This window comes from Physcomitrium patens, chromosome 3 (genome assembly GCF_059467195.1).
Source record: "Physcomitrium patens ecotype Gransden chromosome 3, ASM5946719v1, whole genome shotgun sequence".
Classification (NCBI taxonomy): domain Eukaryota; kingdom Viridiplantae; phylum Streptophyta; class Bryopsida; order Funariales; family Funariaceae; genus Physcomitrium; species Physcomitrium patens.
Genome location: NC_143412.1, coordinates 8,233,969 through 8,259,710, shown reverse-complemented (window position 1 = coordinate 8,259,710; position 25,742 = coordinate 8,233,969). Strand labels below are relative to the sequence as shown.

At 36.1% G+C, this 25,742-nt stretch overlaps 3 protein-coding genes across 11 annotated transcripts; 1 reads left to right on the top strand and 2 right to left on the bottom strand.

Moving 5' to 3' along the window:
- The first annotated feature begins 490 nt into the window (after nt 1–490).
- LOC112280675 (GABA transporter 1) lies at nt 491–3,646 on the top strand. 2 transcript variants are annotated; one of them, XM_024516446.3, is made up of 7 exons: nt 820–960; nt 1,196–1,553; nt 1,697–1,794; nt 1,904–2,090; nt 2,390–2,520; nt 2,700–2,921; nt 3,048–3,646. In XM_024516446.3, exons 2-7 carry the CDS (start codon nt 1,205–1,207, stop codon nt 3,429–3,431), a joined length of 1,371 nt encoding a protein of 456 aa, XP_024372214.1. In that variant the 5' UTR covers nt 820–960; nt 1,196–1,204; the 3' UTR covers nt 3,432–3,646. The 2 variants fall into 2 exon arrangements, with proteins under 2 accessions (XP_024372212.1, XP_024372214.1); XM_024516444.3 differs by having other exon boundaries at nt 491–1,553.
- A 605-nt stretch (nt 3,647–4,251) lies between these two features.
- Nucleotides 4,252–5,069, bottom strand: LOC141045172 (F-box/kelch-repeat protein At5g15710-like). Its single transcript, XM_073532645.1, has 2 exons — nt 4,661–5,069; nt 4,252–4,397 (listed from the first exon to the last, which is right to left on the bottom strand). The coding sequence occupies exons 1-2, from the start codon at nt 5,067–5,069 to the stop codon at nt 4,252–4,254; spliced, it is 555 nt and encodes a 184-aa protein (XP_073388746.1).
- Nucleotides 5,070–6,902: 1,833 nt separating this feature from the next.
- Nucleotides 6,903–10,848, bottom strand: LOC112280105 (uncharacterized). 8 transcript variants are annotated; one of them, XR_016502057.1, is made up of 7 exons: nt 10,579–10,848; nt 9,125–9,782; nt 8,501–8,906; nt 8,079–8,340; nt 7,885–7,964; nt 7,446–7,778; nt 6,903–7,292 (listed from the first exon to the last, which is right to left on the bottom strand). XR_016502057.1 is itself a non-coding variant. In XM_073532852.2 (7 exons), exons 2-6 carry the CDS (start codon nt 9,665–9,667, stop codon nt 7,487–7,489), a joined length of 1,329 nt encoding a protein of 442 aa, XP_073388953.1. In that variant the 5' UTR covers nt 9,668–9,782; nt 10,579–10,848; the 3' UTR covers nt 6,903–7,233; nt 7,446–7,486. The 8 variants fall into 8 exon arrangements, 5 of the variants coding, with proteins under 5 accessions (XP_073388953.1, XP_073388955.1, XP_090104803.1 ...); XR_016502056.1 differs by having other exon boundaries at nt 6,903–7,233; XR_016502058.1 differs by having other exon boundaries at nt 6,903–7,233; nt 9,125–9,609; nt 10,579–10,720.
- Nucleotides 10,849–25,742: the final 14,894 nt, after the last annotated feature.

Sequence of the window (25,742 nt, the reverse complement as noted above, 5' to 3'; positions counted from 1 at the left end):
CAGCGAAGAAATAAGCTGCACCGAAGGGGATTTACTAACGACATGGGTGTCTCCCTCACGTCCAGGGATCTATTTGTCGATTAAAACTGAGGTGATGACAATCGATTGCTATGAACGAGAAATCCCATGGTACTGAGAATTATCCACTGCGAAGTACACGGAGTGTCCGTGACGCGAAATGGATTGTAATCGACGTTCTTGAAGCATTGCTCGACGAGCTTGAAGCCTCAGTCGTGATGCAGCATAACCACTGCTGCCACAATCCATCGATAATTACTTTCCCTCAACCACCCAGAATCAGAAAATGTTGTGGCTCATCACTACCCAGCTCTCGAGAGAAGCCTGGGGTACAGGATTAGTAGCACCGGTCTCTCGTGTCGATCTGCATCGAAATGCTTTTAGGACTTGAGCCTTGTCGAATGCTGACGTTGCGTGTCATCCGTGGTTACTATTTTCTTCCAGGACAATGTAGGGCCACATTCCTATGATTGTGTCCACACGTCCTTGAAGAACTGGGCACGGCCTCGAACCCGAAAACTTCTCGTGCATCTACAGTGTTGCAGAAGATCTCGCTGTCGTTTGTTACTGCCTTTGAATTGCAGAACACTGTTGTTCTGCTGTCTTGTGGCGGTGTGAGTGGCAGTTCCAACTTCATATTTCCCAAGGTGTATTTCCGAACGTACGGCATCAGTACCTAGAAGCAACAAGAAATTTTGCTAGTCCGTTGTAAACTTGCAGCAGTCTGAAGTACCGAAGAGTGAGATGGATATACCTGCAGGAAGTAGAAACAATGTTGGGAAGTGAGCGACGGTTTGTGAAGAACCTGGCAACTTTTCTTCGGAGCATTTTTTTGATCTTTAGCCAAGAATGTCTGTGTGAGATCAGAGGGTATCTTGAGCTGCTGGGGCTGCCCCGTGGATCTTCCAACGACGAACATCGAACGTCGGTACTCATTGTTTGGTACGAGTACTTTCAAGTCCAAAGAACAAATTTCTTTCAAAAGAGCATTCGTGAAAATTGTCAGAACCTAGGCGTAGAATTATAGCAACTTCTGTCGACAGTTTTGCGTGGAGAGATAGATTTATGAAAGTAAACTTTCAGAGATCTGGATTCCAAAGCCCATTACCTGATGCAGCCTTGAAAGTTGTGATCGAAAAATAGTATGTAATAGGTTCGGATAGGTGGAATGGATCAGGCGGTCAAAATGGCAGGTGAATACGGCACAACAATGAGTCCTGAAGCTTGTGGAGGAGAAGACAAAGCAATCTATGGCACCGCGATCATCAAGGATGGTGGAGCACTGTTTGTGCTGGAATCTAAAGGGAACTGGAAGCATGCTGGCTTCCATCTTAGTACATCTATTGTGGCTCCTGCACTTCTCAGCCTTCCCTATGCAATGAAGGGCTTGGGATGGGCACCTGGCTTTCTGGCTCTTATCATCGGAGCTGTCGTTTCCTTCTACGCTTACATGCGGATTTCCAAGGTACTCGAGCAGGCAGAATTGGAAGGTCATCGCCTCCTCCGCTTTAGGGATATGGGGGGTTATGTCCTAGGTACGAATCATCTCAAAATCACCATTCTCTGAACGCAGTGTGCGCGATTACGAATTTGCTGAAGAGAATGGTCGATTCAAATCATGTTTCATTTGACGATGAGTATCTGCATCTGACTTGGTGAATTATTCCAATACGTGTAGGACGTACATGGGGCTACTACCCTGTCTCCGTCCTTCAAATTGGTTTGTGCTTGGGCGCTATGATCGGTTGCATTGTCCTCGGCGGCCAGAGCATGAAGGTGCAGTACCCATAATTTTTCAAGGAATTGTTAGTGTGTTTACTATTCTTGAATAAAGTCTTGTTTTTTTCCATCATCTACAGCTGATGGTGGAACTTCGGATGTCCAGCTGATTTACAAGGTGTTTCATCCCAACGGCTCAATGCAACTATACGTGTTCACGATTATCTTCGGGATGGTGATGGCGGTGTTTTCGCAGCTGCCCTCTTTCCACTCTTTACGCTACATCAACTTGTTGTCTCTGCTGTGCAGCCTGGGATACAGTCTTAGTGCAGTTGGAGGTTGCATCTATGCAGGTGGTTTACTCGAAAATCCTCATTATCCTTTCACATGGAAGTGTCCAGAATGTATCTTGTGCGAAATTTAGTATGTCGTTTCTATCACTAAAATGAGTAGAGCTTTCCGGGCAACGAAAGATGGATTATATAACTACATTTTAACGATTGAAGAGGGGATAGATAAAAATACGAAAATGAAAATCTAGTGATTCCGGTATTTAGCTTTCATTCTTAAGAATTCCATCATCCCATGCGTGTGAAAGATCATGTCCCAGCAAACGGTTCTGTAACGAGCACCGTTCTGAATAAATTGGCAGGCCACTCAAACGAAGCGCCACCCAGGGACTACGCAGTTGTAGGATCTCCAGGTTCCAAAGCGTATGGTGTGTTCAACTCTCTGGTGATCATTGCCACAACCTACGGTAATGGCATCATTCCCGAGATTCAGGTACTCACCTAGCGAACAGATAATCACTTGTTGAATTCGCACTTGGACAACGGAATTGCGCAGCATTACTCCTCTTCATGTGCAATCTCAAAGATTCACTTCAATGAAAACTGTGGCAGAAAGTTGGGTGAACCAGTTTGTGATTTTCGCCAACTAATGCGTTCTTTTTTTGGATTCAGGCAACGTTGGCTCCACCTGTTACAGGAAAGATGTTTAAGGGTTTGCTTGTCTGCTACGCAGTCGTTATAACCACGTTCTTCTCCGTGGCAGCAGCTGGATATTGGGCATTCGGAAATGAAGCCCAGGGAAATATTTTCATTAATATTGAACCTTTTGTTCCCAAGTGGCTCAACTTCCTGTCTAATGCCCTCGTGCTTGCACAACTCCTGGCTGTAGCCTTGGTAAGCTCCCACAGCATGCCATCAGAGTCTGATTCTAATTGTTGCTTCATATGTTGCAGTCGTGTTGCGAGGGCTTGCGCCGATTGATGTCTGACGAAGTATTGTACATGTTGCTGAGTCTTGCAGGTATACGCACAGCCGACCTTCGAAATCTTTGAGGGCAAATCGTCAAATATACAGAAAGGCAAATATTCCGCCCGAAACCTTGTCCCACGTCTCATCCTCCGATCTGCACTTGTGGCTATTACCACACTCATAAGTGCAGCTATACCATTCTTTGGAGACATTAATGCCGTGATCGGTTCCTTCGGCTTTACCCCTCTTGACTTCGTCCTGCCATTCATCTTGTATGCTGGTGTCTTCCATCCCTCTCCTAGAACGCCCAAGTATTGGCTCCACTGGACTATCGTCATCGTATTTAGCATTGTTGGGCTACTGGGATGCGTCGCCTCCGTCCGTCAAGTAGTTCTCGTTGCCAGCACATACAAATTATTCGCTAATATAGTTTGAGCATGCAAACTAACTTGTAAAGCAGCCAGAAGGCGTCAAGTTGATTAGAGAAATGTTCTGCACATATGTGCCCGTGACCAATCTATGATGCGGTGTGACAGTTATGATATAGATTACTTTCGGGCCAGCTGTGCGACGGACCAGTTCCCCACATGAGATTTGTACACCCACAATCACAGTCAACTAAAGCAGAATGCTGCATGCAAAGAGTGGAATATGAATGTGCAAACAATTCCATCGAAAAATCTGAGAAGTATACTAAATGAAACAAATATTTTTGGGACGCTTTTGTTACCACATGCTAATTAAATTTTATATTAGTAACAGCTTGAATCTATACACAATACGTCTCTGAAATTTGAATAACTCAGTCCAAAGTTGTCAAACTCAACTGTGCGGGGAACCGATGATACTCAACAGAAATATTGGCACCTACATTGAGCAACTGATAACATATTGGCAGTTTACTCCAGTCGCCCGTTACCACATCGTACTCTATCATGAAGTCTACGCTTGCTGATAGGCATATTCGGGTACCATGTCTAACACATACAATGTCACCTACATCGTCATTCTCTAACCACCCTTTCTGTAAATCAAGAAGCAGTTCCTCACTTAAGCTTGTGACCTCAGTCCATTCTTTTGAGACCCCTTCAGATTTTGAATGCTCACTCACACCAGAACATTCAATGGGAGTATTACTTGTAAGGGCCTCAAGTTTGAGAATGCTCACGCTGGTGACAACGCCCCCACATGTTCCCCCGTATCCACTCGCAAGTACCATATAAACAACCCCACCACACTCCACCACTTGGGTCAACTAGTAATCGCTGCTATCGTCTGGCGGTGACGGTATGTTATGCAACACTTTTCGCCACGCCTCAGCTTGGATATCATAGGCTATGACACCAAATTGGTTAAGAGGGCTACTCACTGCCCCACAGTACACAGCCGTCCTGCATAAAGCTGCAGTTGGAAGATACGGGAACAGTTGGGATGGAGGCTGACAATCGACGATACTCCAATCCCTTGTAGTCGATCTATAAATTGCAACACTCACAACGACCCTGAGCGAACGTTCCCGACCACGACGACCCTATACGATTTTGTGAGATGATCTACCAAAATGTTTACTGAACACGTACGCAGCAGCGACCAATTGGGTGCAAATTGTGGCAGCTCGATACATGTTCGCGCCACAGGATTGCACAAAAACAGAGTTGAATTACCTTGAAAGCATAGAATTCCTTCAGCAGCAGCTACAAGCATTAAACCTTGACGAGGTAAAAAGTCGAGTGGAGGCAACCTTTGCCATGTCTCCGTCGTATGGTTGTACCCAAAGAATCCGTTAAACAAAGAATTCACAGCTTGCTCAGGGTTGTATTGCTGATCAGGGCAACGTGCCATGAAGGAACGCGATGTCATAATTGGAAAATACGGTTCATGGGACTGACCACTAAATAGATTCAGAAACTCCGGAGATGAAGTAAGCAAGTTCCATTGCTTACATACCGTGCGAGCACGAAAAAGTTGAGGCACTGATAGTCGCGCCAACACTCTCATAGCAATATCTTTAGGTAACATGCTCCACACATCCGACGTAGAAACGGATTCGTTCTGTTCAGGTGAAGAAGCCATGCTCCTCTCGATGGACACAGTTCCGTCAATATTGCTTCGTGACACTGCCGAGATTTCCTTACAGATTCAGTCCACCAGAGTTAAGTCTCGTCACCACATCAACTTCCAGCCGCTGCCAAGACAAGTCGTAACTCCAAAATGTGAGAGATCCTCTAAACTCCACAGTCAAAACACTTCCCGCTTAAAACTCTCGGTCTGGAGCGATCAAGAAACCTACGCTTGAGTTACCACTTGCACAAGTACTGCAAATTGCATCTTGGCCTATTCAGTGGCACAATTGATGAGTACACTGCCGGCGTCGTCTTCTGAAAGCTCGACGACGAATTTCAAGGCGAGTTTTGACCCGAGTAGCACCATAGCTCCACAGAATGGACGCAGCACACTGATGCCAACCTCGACGCAGCTTGCGGCAGCTTTAGGGCACGGGCGAAAAAGCAAAAGGATGTGAGAGTACCTAAAGAGTAAAATTAATGGCATGAAAGCAACCTAAGTGTTAGAGGACAGAAAAGTACGGGGGTGTATAATCGTTCAATCTCTTCCTAGAGAAAAAAAAAATAAATAAACTATAATAATTCGAACATGTAGCTTGGAACCTCACCCAGAGCGTGAAAGAAATGATTGGATTTTTCATGTTTTTATGTATTTTACATGTTGTACATAAAGTATTGTATAGTATCTTTGTGCATAGCTTTTATGGTACTATGTACCTTTTCATGAATATTTTTATTGGTTTCAACAAATAAAATAAAATACTTGAAATCGTAAAACTGTACATTTAAGGAAAAAAATTAAAAATTAACAAAGTGTTGTTTTTATAATACAAATTCACTTAGGTTCTATTGCAAGCTACTGTTGAGTTTCCATCGGCCATTCTTTTCAACTTCTTCTTCTCTTAGATATCGTATTTTCTGTGGCTAAAATGATGATTTTTTGATTTTGTCGTGGTAAAAAAAAAGGACTATCAATGCCAGCATCTCAACAGTAATGGTTTTTCTTAATGACAAATATATGTGAATTCTGATGTAACTTGAACACAATAAATGTTTGTAGAATGTCAATGTATTTGATATTGAATACTTCAATCATACAGTTTGAAGTCATACAATAAAACAATTTTTTGATTTTACATTGATTATTTTGAATAGTGACATAGACTGTATATAAATAGTAACAGTTTCAATTCAATAAAGTGCATGGTATTTTTCAAAACACAAAATTTAGTTGCATGTTCAAAATGAGTTAGACTCTGATCAGTATAATCCCACTGAGTTTTCAGATTAAACCACAGATTCAGGGTTGGGAGCCATACAATTTCAGAAAATTGTTCCAACTATTCAAGCAAATGTGTTGCTTGTTCCAATGATGTTGATATGTATTATATAAGTAATGTGAATTGTAGGATCCTTCAATGACTTTTTTTGTGGAGTTAATACAATCAAAAGTAAAATCAATTAAATTTCCTACGAAACATCTTTTTTTAGAATACGCTTAGTAGATTAACCTTGAATGTTTTATTAAGACACTCAGATTGCCATATTTATTTATTTTTTAATAATTTTTTGAGGATAAAATTGATTAATATAATTTATTATTATTTTTTATTGTTAGAGACTTAAATATAGTTGGTTTAATTGTGAATTGAAAACAGCTGAGAAATTGTTACAAACATGTGTAGATTGTTTTAATCACAATTATTTAATTATCTATTTCTTGCACACAAAATTGAAGACTCTTCAAAACTCAATTTTGGTACAAGTTTCAACCTTGGCTACTTAATAGAGAACTTCAAATGTAAATAATAATTTCATGGTTTTATCTACAACAAAACATGTCTCAACTCATAAAATTTATATTTATTGCACATAATTCTTTTATGGATATTACATGTTATGGTTGCTTGTAATTACTGTGTAAGTACTGAAGTCCTAAAGTTAATAAATAAATTTGATTAAACTTACAGACTTCTCGCTCGAGAGTATTCTGCACTCGAAACAGTTCAACAGGGTATGTCGAATTTGACCATGATAAATGATTTTAAACAGCTATGTAGATGTATTTCATCTATTACTAGTTCACCTAAAATAAAACCTGGCCGCGACCCTAGAATAAGGTAGATTAGCTATTTCAGGGAAAGCCCTAGTTTAAAGTGGCCTGGTCATCACCTCTGCATTCATTGCATTGTGACACAGTATATCAGTTCGAATGTCAGTATTCATGTACGCCCTGCAAAAAGCGACAACTATCACTGACATGCATGTACAGTGCTACTGAGGACTGGTTAACATCAGAAAGTTAAGATATTTAAAGAATATTGCACTCCAAGTGGCAGTTTGAGAACCCAACTACTTCTTTATGACCTCTGCTTTGAGAATGTACCTTGAGCTCGAGTGCACAGGCTCCTCTCAGAGTCTCCAACTTCACAGATAAAGACGGTGGGTGCTTGGGTTTCGTGACGCTACCATCTCCACGTAAAACTATCAATCTCACAATAATATCTCATCTTCGCACAAAATATCTTTCAACTTTGAGCAGGTCACAATCCCCACATTTTCATTAATAATGAAAGAATGACTATAATGCCCAGCTCGGGCCTCTTCAATGTAATTAAATCAACTGATCTCGCCGAAGATAAATCTCGCAACACATGAGCTATGAATTTCAGCTCCAACCCTCTTAGCATTACAAGCAATGCCATGATACGCTACCCGCCTACAAATCTCAGTTTACAATTTCGAGTTAGCCTTGCTGTTTGGAATCTGCAATGCCTCATAGTGACCAAATCCATGATAGAGGACCCGAATCGGGTCAATCTTACCGTGCTCTTGACCATATTCAGCTATGGCAATCAAGCCGCTTTTGGTTTTCTCTTCAGTCATGTACACTGTAATAGGCATTCTGCAGACCAAAATATAAACTCGAACGTCAGCACATTTACAAGACAAAAAGTGACCACCAACAGAGGAACCTCCAATTGCACGGTACTTGATTATGATGTTTAGAGGAACTTACTCAAGTACGTGGGAAAGCATGAGAAGCTCTGGTTCACCACCCCACACATACGTCTGGCGCATCCGCTCTACATATTGGTCAAAATCTCCCTCAATGAACCACTCGGTTGAATCTCTTCGCTTGATTAGCTCATCGGCGACTTTGTTACGTAATTCATCAGCAAGCTCCCGTTGAGCTGTCTCGTCTGGAGCATCTTTCCCGCGGCGCAAACATGAGCCATGTGCCACAGCACGGAATAGACACCGCCCATCTCCAGGGATCCCTATCATCGCAACACCCAGCAGACAATCGTGAGCAAAAACTACAGCCGTATGAATGAAGAAAACACTCATTAAAAAAATGTAATAAACATAGCACTACATACGCTGAGGACATTAAGAAACTAGTGTGACATTGGACAGTAAAGAGCCTCTAAGTCTTACCAGTGACAGTGTAATCTGTAATAATTTCCTTCCCGTGTCCACAATGTTCGGTTTGCGGTGTTACCAGAGTTGGGTCCGCGGATTTATTTTCAGGATCTGAGAGAGCAGTTGGTGGAGGTAGACTATCTACAACAGCTTCAGCAACAACAGGAGACGATTCCGCAGTTATCAACGGCACAGCGGCTGCCGAAAAGCAGGCGCAAACACCAAACAGAAGCCAAGCAGAATGGCGGCCATGCAACCAACGGGCCGGACGCGCATCCCAAGCAACATTCCATGATCCTTCGCTCAGACAACCAGCCATAGCAGTTCTGACATTCAAGCTGCTCAGTCTTGGGAGGCCAATATTATCCACCGACAATATACCTGACCGAAGAGTTCCCAAAGACTTCGAGGGACTATTGACCTGCGAATCATGAAAACAAGAATAAGAACAAAAATCAAATATATTTAAACAAAATACAATTACATGAAGTACATTCTGATCTTGTAATCAGGCTCTGAGGAGCGCAATAGCATGAAATAGACTAAACTAAGGCTTGTCCCACATGAATATGAAGGAAATTGAAATAGAATTCGAGCAATTGAACACCATCCCACTAAGCGCAGCTGGCAAACACTTACCAAAGTGGGGTCAGGACTTCCAAGAATCATATTTGCAACAGGATCGATTCCACTTCTTCCAGCAGATAATGATCGAATTGAGGGCAGGTTGGAATCGCATTCCAAAGGTGTAAGATGTCTTGCGGGAAGAAGCGCATGCCAAATTGTTGCACCCACTTTCCCATCAGCTGCCAAAATACAGGAGCTTGCATGGTTGTGAAAACTTGTCATGCTAGAGCAAGGAAACATGTGACCACATGTCTCTTGGTTTGATGGTAAGGATGCATCTTGAAGCGATTTGGTCCCCGCATCCGACCTCCGGAATGTTCTTGACAAAGAAGCAGTGGCCGGCGCCCGTGTCACGAGTTTTAAACTATGGGCACGAGGACTAGAGGGGTGTAGCGTAGGGAGCGCCACTTTTGCTGACTGAGGTGAATGTGTTTTTTGAGTGTGTAAGAAAGATCCCTCGAAACGTACTGGGGATCGATTAGAAGGGGGGTTCCCGACTGCAGAAAGGCCGCAACACACGGGTCCAAGCATGTGCCCTCTTAAGTCAGATGTCATAAACAAACACTTGCTCGTCTCGAAATTTAAGGAACCAAGGAATTTTCTAAGAAGCTTATTTCCAGAATCTAATGACCCTCAATTCATTCCGCTGTAGCACTATCAGCAAAAACGCCTGCAAAAAGATATGAAAAAAATTAAAAGAAAGTTTAGGAAAATCATACCATCTGCTTGACCTAGAATTGTAAATGTTCAAGGTAATGTCTACTATCTGAGACAGTAGTATCAGAGAACGCGCTACTCAACTCTCGTAAAAGTCAAAGACTAGATACAACACAATTCTAGATAAACAGAATATTTCAAAAGAACAGAAAATTGCCCATGTAATAAACCGCAATTTGATTCCGGCGAAGTCCAAACAACCTCGGATGCGTATCTCTAAAACTAGGACAACAAACTCTCAACCCACCAGGGGAGCAGCAGTCGTAGCGCATACTAAACTTTTAACCCCCTCCAAACTAGAAGACAACTCACCAACCAAATATCTCTTCAGGCAAAGAATGCGGCGTTCCAATTACACAAATCACAAGCCTCTTGAAGTTACACCCAACCCACTTCAATGCAAGCATGTACTCAAACCCAGTCGCTAAAGATAAGCATTCGAAATAAGCTCTCACAGCAATCCATAAAGCAGTGGATTCTACCCCTATACACCTAATGCGACCTCGCCACTGTATTGGTTCAACTCAACACTCAACACAATTCCTGTGGTCAATACGCCGCAACATTCTACAATCTCTCTCGCAAGATTCGCAATGAAGAAATCAACCGCACTTCTCTACTGCGAACAAAGTCGCCGCCAAGGACATCACCGAACCATACCACTACAGAATCGGAACACTAAAGACTAAAAAAGAAAAAAAAGAAAAAGAAAAAAGAATCAACAACAACAACAACAAAAACGAGCGCACCTGTATGTCCGTTCGGCAGCACTAGCAGAAATGCCCAGAGTTTCTCCCTGTGAACTCTCCTAGCTCATGTTCCAGAATGAAATAAAGCTCTTGCGGCGACCACTGAAGCGCACAAAACAACAGCTAGGGAGAAGCATACGAGGAAGAAGCTGGTGAGGAAGGAGAGCGTGACGAGAGTCCAACAGTGAATCTAGACCGGCAGCAACGGTGCTCCTTCAAGGTGACGAGACTATGAAAGTTCTGGAGCAACGTCGATGGGCGCTCCAACACACGAACAGCCACGACGGGTAAGTTAATAAAACAAAAAAGCCACCCAACGACCACTGGTTCCCGATCACAGGGTTGGTGTCGACACTCTTCATAACCCGCGTGGATGAATGTACCACTCCCTCATTTGTCTATTGTGCACATGCGTGGTGCATATATTCCTTGTTTCGTTCATCGTCCTGTGCGGCTGTCTGCATCGTTCTTCGTCACCGCTCTGAGTGCGAGAATGTCTCGGACGGTGTGCTGACTGAGGCGGCATTTCTGAGGTGCGGGAGCTGTGGAGCCACGGAGGATTTCATGCTTTTTCCTTCAAGTATTCTTTGATAGGTTCGAATCACGCCGATGATTTGTAATGCTTGCTTGTACATGTGTCTGACATCCACTGCGGTGCTGTTCTTTTTCTTCTCTTTCTTCTTTTGTCCTTTTGTCTTTTCTGCTTTTTGCCTCGCTGGAGTAACACTTAGAAAAATTGAAGAGACAGAGGGGACTGTATTAGACATATATGTGGAGAAGCTTTACAAAGAAGAACGTGAAAATTCTTTAACATTGCAGTAAGTTTATTAAGATGTAGCAAATCATGTCTATACAAATAACACTGAAGATGGAGGTTGTACATTTCAGCAGTTACATGTCAAGGAATAAATGGAAGAAATGAGATTGTTTCATCAACACTTTTATCATTTCAACAAAGAGTTACAAATTTAAAAGACCAAGTGAATTTTAAAATCTAACAAAACCGAAGAGATTAATTTTTACATCAAATTTGCTCATATCTGTTATTAAAATCATGTATAATATGTCATGATATTTGAAATTATGCTAGATAAAATAAATTCAAATGTATAGTTGGTATCCACAACAAGAAATGTCATAGTTGTATACATAAAATTTCATGTTCAGTAGTATCTGAAATTTGATAAATTATTTATTTATTTATTTTCGAAATTCATGTTTCAAATTGTATGAAGAGAAAAAAAATGTAATTTAAATAAAAAGAAAAATAGTTATGATATTTAATTATATTGAGCTATATTGATTATTTATTTGTGACTATTCAAAAACATGTTGATTACGATTTGAAATTCAAGAATATGTTCAGAAAAAGTAAAAAGAATAAAAAGGATAAATTATATATGTATATATATATATATATAAATACTGCATATTATTCATTTATTTAAAATACACATATTCAAAAGAAAGGGACTGTGCAATTCGTACATGCAAGCCAAAGGTAAGACCACTTGTTTCACATACAAAACGGTGTCCAAGTTGTTACGAGAACCAACCTTGACAACTCTTGATTCAACATTTTTTGTACATCCTCGTTAACAAATTCAACACAAGGCAGGGAGAAGTCTCTAGGTCATCCCCGACGAGCTCGACTCTCAGAGCCCCGAAATTTACTGCGTGAATGCTTCAAATTGCGGTTTAAACTGCGGTGTGAGAAAACGATGGGATTGAAGTAGAATTGGGCTATGCTTCTTATTTGCGATCGTAAGGTTGTATCGCTCCTTGACTCCTCCGTAACTTCTAAGCGACGTTTCTGTATTTTGCTACATGTAAGTGAGTCAGATTTAATGATCGAGCAACGTTTTCAATAATTTGGTAGTATTTGAGATTTCTTCGTATACAGACGACCATCCCACGCTATTTTCCCCTCTGGAAGTTGAAGTCTTAAGTCATGGATGTATACTTTCTATGTCTAGAGACATATGCTAAAGTTTGCAGGAACATCAAGCTCTGCTTCTCTGGTTGATTACTAGGTTTTAGTGTAAGTGTCAGCTTAATCAACTCGTTGCGTTGGATTGGTCCATTTCGTCACTTGATACTTATGCGATGGAGAAGACAGGCTCTCTCCTTCGTCGTCTCACTTTACGTTGTAGGGATTTCTAGCATGCAGCCACGAGTTGTCGGGTCTGCGATTCTCTTCCTTCTCTGTTGATGTCACAGAAATTTTCTTTTTATAAACATTGTTGCTCTGAAATAGCATCTAATCTACGTCACGATCTTGGTCGTCGGGGTTACAATTTTGACTTCGAACGCTGGCATTAAGCAGATCCATGTTCATTTCCATGCCTAGACATGCATTTAAAAAAAATTCAAGTTCCTTGATTGGCTACCTTTCTTCATATATTTTTATAGGCGGAGATTTTAACTGTGCAGTCGAAATCCTTGTGGGAGTTTTTAAGGTCACTCGACAATGGTGAATACTTACTTGGCTCGATTCAACACCCAGATGGATTAGTTGTTTACTCGATTTTCGGATGTTTGTTTTATTCCTACAAAACTAATGGGAATTAATTGGTTTATTTCTTGATCGCAGTCCGTTTTGGGCGTTTTCGGTGATGAGCAATCAAAGACATAATACAAGATTAGCATCGTAGTAATAAACGACTGAGCAGAAGAATGGTGCAGAATTAAAGCTCTGATGTGTCCACAGCAAATCGAAAGTTGATGATGAAATACACACTAGGGAAGAAGCTCGTTTGGCTTTGGGTATGGGAGTACGTCTTAAAGCACACGTCAGATGTGAATCTTATCAGGAAATTAGCACAGTCACTTCCTGTTCCTGAGGACGTCTGGCGCTTGAAACAGATGATACTGATCAAACAGCTCTCGTTTCTGGTTTCTAGAGGCTTGGATATTCAGAAGACACTGGACACCCTCGAGGCTCTGTATCATGCTTTTGAAATTGAATGTATTGACAAAGCTGGAATGAGATCAGAAGATATACCATCGTTCGTACGATTCAAGGCATCACATCCCGACGCACCAGAGGTGAACATTGAAACAAGGGACTCGCGTGATTTGCAGTCATCAGAGTTGAGCAACAACGAAGAGGAACTGTTCGTGTGGAAAGGACTTCAGCATCCTATATTGGAAGTGAAAGAAGAGCTTCGTAAGTTGCTTAGACTTTCAGCAAGTGAGAAATTGGATGCAAGCAATGCAAAGGTCAAGATCATTGAGAATAAATTGGCAACATTGATAAGGAATTTCTGGGCCATTTATAGCCCAGTGTTCCTGGAGAAAATTGAAGAGGCTGCCAATAACGGAAAGTACAAGCTACAAGGATTGTCGGTGAAGGTTCCATCTGCATCTGATGAAAATGTCACAGATACAGTGGCCGAAAATAGTGCTAACTCCAAAAACGAAGGGGTGCCTGAGAGTAACATACGAGGCTTGAATAACCGTTGTTTGGAAATACCGAAGGATGTCAATGGAAGGATTAAAGACTTGCAGAAACCACGACAAACATTAGATAATAACCATATCGAGCTTCAGAAGTTTGTAAAGTATCCACTTCCTCCACTTCCTCACTTGAAAAAACCAGATAGTAAAACAGAGGCACAAGAGAACATTCCAAGTGAGATGAGCCACAACACTTCTGTAAAACGTAGTCTTCTAAAACCTCTCCCGTCCACACGAGTGCAGGGCTGGGATGAAGCCTCAAGCAGCTGTTCTCCATCTGATTCAAGGCAAATCCGTTTGCCACACATCCTTAGACCCAATCATGTGACTTTGCCGCCTCGTTACTCGACGACAGGTGATTACTCATTTGCAACAGGATCGGGCTTGAAGCGTGGACGGCAGAAAAAAAACTGGTCAGAATTAGAGGTGGAAGCTTTGAAAAGCGGAGTTCGGAAATATGGGGAAGGCCACTGGAAGACCATCCTGCAAAAGAAAAAAGATGTCCTTTATGCACGCACTGGGGTTGATCTTAAGGACAAATGGAGAAATCTTGTGAAGTCCAACTTCGTTCACTCTTGTAGAGATCATACGACATAAAACCATGTTCATGTTACAGTATACCACTACAGCAAAACCAAATTTCAATGCTCTCAAAGCTTCTCAACCACTCTTTGCAAGTATGTTTGAAATTTTTCAGTACTAATCTGTTTCCCTCGATAGATTAGCTTCTTGGCATACCTCTAAATTTCATTCGGGATCGTACATTCCATGCTTTTGTGTTGGTTGTTGGGCTCATTCTACTGCAGTGCGGCACAAAATGGAAATTGAAGTAAAGAACCGCCTCTTCTTCACTCTAAAGCCGGCATTGCCAAGTTCAGTTTCACTTCACTCTTAATTATTCATTTATAATCTTTCATGTTTCGTGCCAATTCTTACCAAATCATCGGTCCATTGGTATTCACATCCACTGATGTTGACCTAATAATTGTGGACTACTACATTAAGGACGATTGTCACTAAAAATGTCATAATTAAGATTTTGGAGGTATCTTACTAAGATACAAAGAAATAAAAAGTAATAAATGTCAACACTTAACATTAAACAGGGTGCTCTCAAAAAAGAGTGTGGAGTAAGATAATTCTCACTTCTAGCATTCTTTACTTATAGTTGATGGTATACGGCATCTAATTTATTACCAAGATATTTTTTTAGCTTCCACCTATCATTAAAATATTCATAGATATATATATATATATATATATATATATTTTAGGCCCTTTTATATTCCTATTGAATCCTAGATTTTTCTTAACCTAGTTGCTATGTAAAAATTCTAATAGTCACTTTAAGAATTTACCTTTAGCCTTTGCTATCTTTTGACTATTAGCAATTTACTATGATTAAATTCTATGTGGTAGTAAGTAATCAAGAATTTGTTTATCTTAAATACTACCACTTACTAATTATTAATTTTTTTTTAATTCTAATGCCTTTATCAATTTAAAGTATCTATTCTTTATTAATACTTTTGTAAGAGCATCAACAAGTATGTCTTATGTAGCATAATACTTCAATATTACCTATTACAATATCTTCAATATTCTGTCATATTAAGTGATGTTAAACATCAATGCATTTAGTTATTAAATGATATTTAGAATTCTTGGCAAATACAAGATATTCTTGATTATTACATGTAATTGAAGTTGCTTCCAATTGCATTAGTCAATTGTCTTCAAAGAATTGTCTTATCCAACAAGCTTCTATTGTACAATGACTTGCCACCATGTACTTAGCATCTATGGTTGATCTTGTAATGGTTGGTTGTTTCTTGGAATTCTATGAAATGATTCTTATTCCATGAAAATGTTTCTTGCAATTCCATGATATGGATTCTTCTAAGCTTTTGTTCTCTTGAATCTTGTCTTTCATTTCTCAAAGAATAGTATTCATCAATATCATTATCTTCAACATTTTCATTTTCTTCATTGTTGGTCTTAAAAATTGTGAATTCTACCTTTTCTATCTTTTCTAGCTCTTCATCTTGATTTATATCTCTACTATCTTCATTATCTTTATTTCTTTGTTTTTTATTGAATTTTGTGAGTCCCACAAATTGATCTTAATTAGTGGATTAGTTAAAAACATAGTTTTAAGTCATTCAATTATACAAATATTAAGAGTATAGTATTTTTTTAAATATTTGAGTATTTATTATAATTTAGAAGTATTTATAAGTTGAAAAAGTGTTATTAGAAGAAAAGTTATAAAAATGGAGTCTTAGTAAGTCTTGGAGGTAATTATTTTAGTTAGTTTAGCATTTTTTTTATTATTAAGTATTAAGAGTTAGTTATTGAAACCAATATCTTCATTGGCTCCTATCTACATGTATTACTTATAAAATCCTATCAATGATTAGTTAGTAGTTAGAGGAAGCATGAAAAAGAGCTTCAAGTCTTTTTAGTTAATTATATAAAAAATAGGATTTTTAGTGGATTTAAATTGATTTTATTACTATAAAAAATCACCAAGATTGGAAAATACAGCCTCATATGGATATTAATATTATAGAAACATTATAGGATTTTTTAGAATTTATTTAGAGTTTATTTAGAATTTTTATGAATTTTTTGAGAATATTTCAAGACTTTGGTAAAATTGAGTTTTATCACCTTGAGAGCCATTATGAAGAAATGAAGTAAGATTTGAAGACTATGCGAGGTTTTTTGGCTAATTGGGTGTTTTTGAACACTATGGTGAAGTCAAAAATGCAAAAAAAGTAGTTTTACTAGTAGAAAATAGGAGGACCAGCAGCTAGAGTAGTCCTTGTAGGAAGAGAGGTGCACAGTTTCCATATGGGTTGTAGCACCTTGGGTATAGGTAGGAAGATAAGACTAAGGCCTCAAGGCCTCTCAATGGGGAGAATATACACTACTTGTGAGCCTTGGTGAGGCTTGAACTCTTGATTTCTTAAGCAAGTTACCCTTGAGGTAAAAATTATTCACTTAACTTTTCTATTATTTACATTCTATCTTTAATCTATCATAACTTACTCATATTAACTTGGAATTATATAATTTTTATGTCATTGGAAAGATAAAAAAATTATCTATCTAAAAATATACTTTTTACTTTTTACTTTTATTTTTTATTGGATGAAAATCCAGTGAACGGACTGTAACTTCATTTTGGATGTTATCCACAAATATACCTTTTCTCTTACTAAGATACATCTTTAAGTGCTTAAAAGCATTTTTGTGCTTTAAACACTCAACAATATAATTTTTGATGTTTTTGTTGGTATCGAAATACATAAGCCTATATGCCTTAGTATCTTCATAATTTCCCTAGAATATACACTTTCTATCTTTTGCATCAAGTTTAGACCTCATAAAAATTTGACATCTTTATATATAAAGTATATCCAAAAATTGTGATATATATATATATATATATATATATATATATATATAGTTATATATATATATATATATATATATATAAGATTCACTCCTATTCGAAGATTGTTATAATATCATTGATGTAAAAGTACTTGTTGGATACATATTCCTTATATACATTGCATTTACCATAGTTTTTTTCCAAAACTTATAACTAAGATTTTAAAAATGAAGCATGATTTTTGTCATCTCAACAATGGTATAATTTAAATTAATTATTTATTTATTTGAAACAAATGAATAATTTTATTACATAGAAATCAATACAAAATATTGGCTAAGAGAAGATTAGAAGTCCTAGCTACATTGCAATTCAATATTGGCACCAAACTTACTTTATGACTCTTCTTTAAAAAGAACCTAATTTTACATGTTATGGAATCTCGTAAAATATTATTTTATGTTTCTTCCTAATTGCATGCAGAGAATATTATTCTTCCTCTAACTTGAATCAAAAACCTTATATTTGAAAATAAAGTCATTTTTTAGTATTATGAGCAAAACCTGATTTTAAGCAATTTACTTGTAGTCAATTAATCCTTATTAGATTAGTCAATTAAGCCTTCATCTTTTCTATAGGCCAATTAGCAATTTAGAAGACATAATCATTTTATTTGAGCCTCATCTCTTACGTGGTGATTGCATAGAAGAATATCTAGATAAAGTATAGTTTTTTATAGCATCAAAAGAGCTGATGGGCAAAGACGTATTAATCCCAGCTAAAATTAATTTGGATTGGCACATAGTTTGAAGAATTTTATAGAACTTATATTAAGCTCATGCACCACTTTCAAGTATATTTTGTGTGAAGGTAAGCCTAAAACTTGTGAAAGATTATCTTTATCAAGCTTAGACAAAAGATACAAGATTTCTCTATTGTCATTGAATATTTTTTCTCTATTTTTTGACCTCAATTGCTTTGTGCCATATACTCCATATAATTGCAACCTCTTTTTTGGCTCTCTTTGGATGCTATAGATTATTCCATTTAATTAAAATATGACAAGTGAGCTTAATTTTCTATTTAATTTGGTGTAATAAAATCAAATCTTTTAAGTTTGTAATTCAACCTCAAGTATCATTGGAGTTGAGTTAGACAATAAGTGTATTTTTATATTATCTATAATGATTTAGATCAAATCAAATGTTAGCTATTTAGACTTCTTGATGAATTGAATTAAACTAAGATCTATATAAAAATAGATTTATAAAGAACATACAATTTGGTACACATTAAAAAAAGAGATGAATGGAATATCACATTTTAAACTAGGTATGAACATTTCAAATACAACATTGTCATGATATAACACGACTAATAGGTAAAAAAGATGAAGAAATTATTATATTATATAATATCTTACTTCAAATATTATAACAAATTATCTTAAAAAAATAGAAAATAGTCCAAAAAAAAACTAAAGATATAAATAATACTTTTTTGCAAAGTAAGCTTCTACTTACTTTATAAGGCTATGAATAAGGCAAAATAAATTAGATTAAAAAAATAAAGAATATGAGCATATATAGAAGGAAATTAAGAGTTGATTTTAGTAAAAATTAACTCAAAAGGAAAAAATTTGATACCTAAAGAAGACTGGTTATTAATTTGGATCAAAATCAAATCTTGAGGCACAAAACCAAACACCAATGACAATTCAAATATTCTTTTGTAGATCGGAGAGTGGGATAAGAAAAAAAACTTAAAAGATTTCTTTAAGCATTGATTTTGAGTGATTTAAGTATATAATGACTTTGCAAGAGCTTTGCAAAGTTACAATTGTTTTAGGTGATTTTGAAATTTGTGAAATAAAAAGGATGTTATATTTATGAGAAATTCATAAATTTGGTAGTAGATCTATACTTCAAATTTAGAGGACTTATGAAAATAGTTGTTTAAAGTATATGCTATAAATTTGAACTTGATCAAATGATTAAATTGAAGGTTATTGAATTTCAAGTAGGTTGAGGTCTTAGAAATTGGACTTTAAGAAGCAATTAGGATTTCTAAGATCTCTAGCAATCTACTAATTGGATTGGAAAATAATTATATGTAAGAATAATAGACTTGATTTTCTATACATATATAAAATTTGAAAATAATTAAACAATTTAAAAAGGAGATATTGGGAGTGGAAGTTTAACATTCAGATTAGAGTAGGAGACTAACCAATATCTGAGCAGATTTTAGGATTTTTCTTCTATTTGGTAAGTGCAATTATCTTCAAATTTTTTGTGCTTATTTCCAAATTAGTTTTTGAAAAGTGTGTAAATTTTTAAGTAAGATCAATGATTTGATTGATAGATATTAAGGTTCTAAATAATATTAGGATTAGATTGAGTTGGTTAGGATTTGGTTTAGGATTTAGGATTTGTCTAGAATTTGATTTAGGATTTAGGATTTTTTTAGGATTTTATTTAGGATTTAGAATTTTTCAAGGATTTAGTCTAGCATTTAGAATTTTTTTAAAGATTTGATTTAAGATTTAGGATTTAAGATTTGTCTAGGATTAGATTGAAGTCCATTAAGGTTTCAGCAAGGATTAAATTAGAACTTTGTTGAAATTTGTTTAAGATTTAATTATAATTATTCTAATATTTTTTAGGATTTCTTAATGATTCTTTTAAGGTTTATTGTGAATTTTCTTTTAACTCCTGTAAGATTTCTTATTGTTTCTCTTGTAATTTCTTTAAGATTTCTTTTGAATTTGATTAAAGCTTATTTAGCATTTTTAAGATTTAACTAGAATTTATTTAATATTCTATTCAAATAAATATTATTTTGTAGCAATTTTTCTATTCTATCTTCCACAGCTAGATACTCATTGCATTCTTGAATAAGAGTTCATGTAATGCAACAATGTCATGTCTTTTGGACTTAGAAATGTACTAGAAGCTTTCTAATATCTAATGAATGATGTATTTTGAGGGTTTTTAGATGATTATGTTGTTTGTTACCTAAAAAATACCTTAATCTATTCTAAGAATATAAAAGAATAGGAATTTCATATTTATCATGTATTACAAAAATTAAAAGCTGAGGGACTCTATACCAAGATAAAAAGTGTTTATTTTATATTATTCAAGTCAACTTCTTAGGATATATTATTTTAAATGATGGATTTATGATGGATCTTAAGAAAGTTCAAATTATTATGGATTGGAAGATCTCAAAAACAATAAGTGATGTTTAATGGTTTTTGGGATTTGCCAACTACTATCAAATCTTCATCAAGGACTTCTTTCAAATTGTAGCTCTTCTTACACGTTTGACTTATAAAAAAATTTTTTAATAGAATCAAGAAGCGAAAGCAATATTTGAAGCTTTGAAGATAATTTTTTTTCTACACCAATCTTGTATTACATTAAATTTTTTAAACATTTTTTTTTTTTGAAAATAAATGTATCAAACTTTACTTTGAGTGTCATATTATTATAAAAAAAAATAGATGATAAACTTCACCTAGTAGCTTTTCATTTCCAAAATTTTTTTGCAGCCAAAATCAACAACAAGATTTATAATAAATAATTATTTGTAACCATGGATTTGCTTTAAGAATAGTGCCATTATATAAAAATCGCTCCTGATCAAGTCACCATGTATATAGATTATAAGAATTTTGAATATTTCATGTGTGCACATATTTTGAATTATTTCCAAGCTTATTGAAATATGTCTTTATCAAGATTCAACTTTAAGTTCACTTATCAATTAAAAAATAACAAGATTTTTCAGATGAATTTTTTAGATGACTTTATCTTGCACCAAAAAAAGGAGATGCCACTTTTGATCAATAACAAATAATTTTCTTGAAGCCAAAGCATCTTCATCTTTGAGCAATGAAATCAACACTAATTATTGATTCAACTTTTATTAAGCAAGTTTAATTAAGTATGTCTTTTGATTCTCTTATTTGTGATATTAAGAAAAATCCTTCAATTATATGTTCTTAAAGCTCATCATGACTTTTCAGGTATACAATATTTTAGATATAATAAGACTTTGGAACTAATATTTAAGGATTTTTGGTGGTTCTAAATAAAGAAGGTAGTCAAAGATTTTGTATAATCATATAATATTTTTTCAATAGCAAAAATTCCTTCTCATCAATCTTAAAAACTTCTTCAGCTATTATTTATTCTATAATAATCATGATCTCCTATTTCTATGGATTTTATTACATATCTTTTAGTCTTAAGTTTTTATGACTCTATATTTGTGATAGTAGATTATTTCACCAAAATGGAATATTTTACACTATGTATAAAATCTATCACAAGTGAAGAAATAGCTAAGTTTTTCTTTGACAACATCTATCACTATTATAGATTATTCAAGGATATTATATCAAATAAAAAATTTTAATTTGTATTAAGATTTTAAAAAATATTTTTTTAGATTCTAAAAGTAGATGTAAAACTATATTTGGCTTTTCATCTTCAAAGCGATGGACAAACAAAGCGTCTAAATCAAGTTTTGGAATCGTATTTGAAATGTACTATCAATTATCAATAAGATGATTGAATAACTATTTTTTTATTGGCGAATTTTTTTTATAATAATATGATACATTCTTCTATATAAAAGGTCTTTATTTGTTAAATTTGGATATTATCTATAACTTGATGTTTTTAATTTTTTTAAAGATAATAATCTTGTGATATAAGATTTAAAAATTATTTATCTAAGCTACATACAACAATGAAGATACGACTAAAAGAAGCTCAAGAACAACAAAAAAATAACATAGATGCTTATTAGAAGCAACAACCTCATTTTTACATTGATGAAAAGATATGGTTACATTGTGATAGTATTAAAACTATTTACTTTTGTGACAAATTAGATTATTATAAATTTAGACTATTTTTTATTTATAAATAATTTAATTTAATTTCTTACTAATTATATCTATTAGAATCTATAAAAATTTATTTTATATTTCATGTATTCTTTTTGAAGCCATATAAAACAATAAATATCTCAAGAAGAAGACAAATACCACTACTATCATGTTGTGATATGATAATATGATGAAAATATAATCAAAAATAAATTTCTAATTAATATCTAATCATCTTCATTCAATAATAATTCAAGATATTTAAACATGGCTTTTATAAAAGCCTCTAAGTTTATTTTCTTATCTTGATAGGTAATAGATTAAAAGTTGGTTGATAATTTTACCTTCTACGCTATAGAAATTCTTTTACTACCTTAAAAAAGCCATAAATTAATAAAATCAAATTAGAAGAGATATATAATTAACATGGTTGATACTAAGATTAAGTTGAAGATATGATTGGACTGAAAAATTCCTATGATAAGTTAGATTGTTACCTAGAGGTTGATTGTTTGTGGGATATGATCAAAATCTAACCTCTAGCGACTAAAACAACCGCCTAGGACAAAATAAGGAAGAATTTGAAGATTAGTAATTAGAATTTGGTAGTTAGCTTCAAGTTGATTCAAAAGGTATAAGGTTAGTTTTTAAAAGATTTGGAATGACTTTGTAATTGTTCTTCAAAGTTATGGTTTGTATCAACAATTTGGAATTTATGCAATACAATTAAGGCTAGTGTCAAGGACAAAGACTCGATGAGGAAAAATATACACCAAAAGGCTATCTCGATATAATAAGTCAAAATATAAACAAGTAGGTATATTAAAAAGAAACTGGAATGGCTATTGTCACAAGACAAGAAACTAAAGACTCTTGAACCTAGACTAGAAGCAAGAAAGGAGTTGACAAGAGTGAAGAAGCCTTCACTCTTGTCTCTATATATACTATCTAACTAGGGGCTATATGGCGACGTTCTATAGGACCTCCAATATGTGTTGACTTTGTAGGACACATGCCTTGACTTACAAGGCAAGTTTTTCTATGTGTGGGCCACATAGTTAGCTTGATCTTCAAGCTAACAACATGTGTGGCACATGGCCAACTTTTTGACCACGTTTCTAATCCAAAAAGTCAATTAAAGACACCTATGAAGTCAAAGCAGCATCTAAAAAGTTTCTAGGAAGCTTCTATATTAAATATTATACAATTAACTTACTTTTATCTACTTTTACTTACTTCTACCTATTTTTATATGTAATTATTAGCTTACATGATTATGGCCGTGACATTACCCCCCCTTCTAGAGACGAGTTCCACGAGGAGCGGTCATCATATGTTGAGGAAATCTATGATGCGACGAATTATATTCGCCACATACTCTGATCCCTGTTCTCTTCGAAGATGATTGATAGGGCCTCTCAACCATCGGTAGTGTTCCATACCAGGGCAGGAAGACCACCTAGTTATTTGATCATTATTGAGGCCTTCATAACTTCCTTCGAATAGAATATTCGGAACACCATCAGGAGTTGTTCCTACCTCTAACAAAATCACCAAACATCGGGAGTCCCTTCCCAAATCGTGATACCAAACGCGTTGTATCTCACCATCTGTTCGAGGAAGAACATGTCGTTCTTGAAGATCTTCATCTCGATTGCGTCGTCTTGAAGGTTGTGACAATCGTAATGTCTCGTTCGGCAGGTCAGCAAACGAAGGTTCTTAAGTTGAATCCGCTGGTTGTTAGCTCTCAATCTAATTAGCGTCAGAAATGTAAAGAAGTTACAAACAAGGATAGGAAATTGGATGTTATCTTGCCTCAATCTTGTCTCTTTTATAAGAGAGATTTTCATCTTGGTTTTGATGGATGTCGTTGATAAAAAACTTTGACTTTAGCTGATGCATTTGCTAGATTCCTGGATGGCTCCCATGTGCGTTCACTAATATCATATCCGCACCAATGAACAAGATATTCCAGCTTATTTCGGCGCCGCCTTGAGTCTAATATCTCTTCCACCTCAAATTCTTCATTATTATCTACTTCTATAGGAGGCGGTGGCATTTGTCTTCTTCCTTGTATATCCACTATCTTATATGGTTCAAGAAGAGATACGTGGAATACAGGATGGATCTTCATTGACTCCGGTAGATGTAACCGATATGCAACTGGGTTGATCTGTTGAGAAACAGAAAAGGGGCCAAGCCTACGATAGTCCAACTTGTCACAAGGTCGAGTAGTCTTGATATTGCGATGAAGTAGCCATACCTTATCACCCACGTTGATTTGTGGTTGCTCCTTACGATATAGATCTGCGTTTATCTTTTGTTGTTCTTGAGCTTCCTTCAATTGTGTCTTCATTATTGCATGTAACTCTGACAACCGATTTGCCATATCTTTTGCTGCAGGATTATCAACTTTTGAAAAATCAAAAGTATCAAGTCGTGGATGATAGCCATAATTGGCAAAGAAAGGTGTTTGTTGCGTGGAAGAATGTACCGTATTATTATAAGCAAACTCTGCCAATGGCAGAAGGGTTGTCCAATCATCTTGTTGGTAGTTGATAGTACACCTTAAATATTGCTCCAAGACTTGGTTTACGCGCTCTGTTTGTCCATCAGTTTGAGGATGGAAAGCCGAAGATAGCTTTATGTCCACTTTTAAAATCTTGAAAAGGGTCCTCCAAAATCTTGACACAAATTGAGTTCCCCTATCCGATATGATATCTTTAGGTAATCCATGATAGCGATAGATATTATCAATTAAAAGCTTAGCTGTTTCTTCACCTATGATAGATTTTGTACATGGCACAAAATGTGCCATCTTGGTGAAACGATCTACTATCACAAATATAGAATCATAAGATCTTGAGCTTGGAAGATCTGTGATGAAATCCATAGAAACAGAAGACCATGGTTGTTCTGGTATAGGTAATGGCTGAAGAAGTCCGTAAGGTCGATGACGAGGAATTTTTGATCTTGAACAAATATCACATGATTGTACAAAGTCTTTGACTGACTTCCACATTTGTGGCCACCAAAAATCTCTTGATATGAGTTCCAAAGTCTTATTATATCCAAAGTGCCCTGCTGCTGGAAAGTCATGACGTGCTTGAAGAACACGTAAACGTACTTCTCCTTCTGGAACATATACGCGTCCTTCAAAATATAATAGATTATTCTTGAACTCAAACTTAGAAGGATCATGAGACTTGGAAGAATTATTCTCGATATCATAAACAAGAGGGTCTGAGGACATACTGGACTGGATTTGCTTGAGAAAAGTTAAATCAACAGTCAATGTTGATTTCATTGCTCGGAGATGAAATTGCTCCGGTTTCAAGAGGACCGTTCTTTGTTGCTCAAAAGCTGCATCTCGTTCTTTTGGTGCAAAATAAGAACATT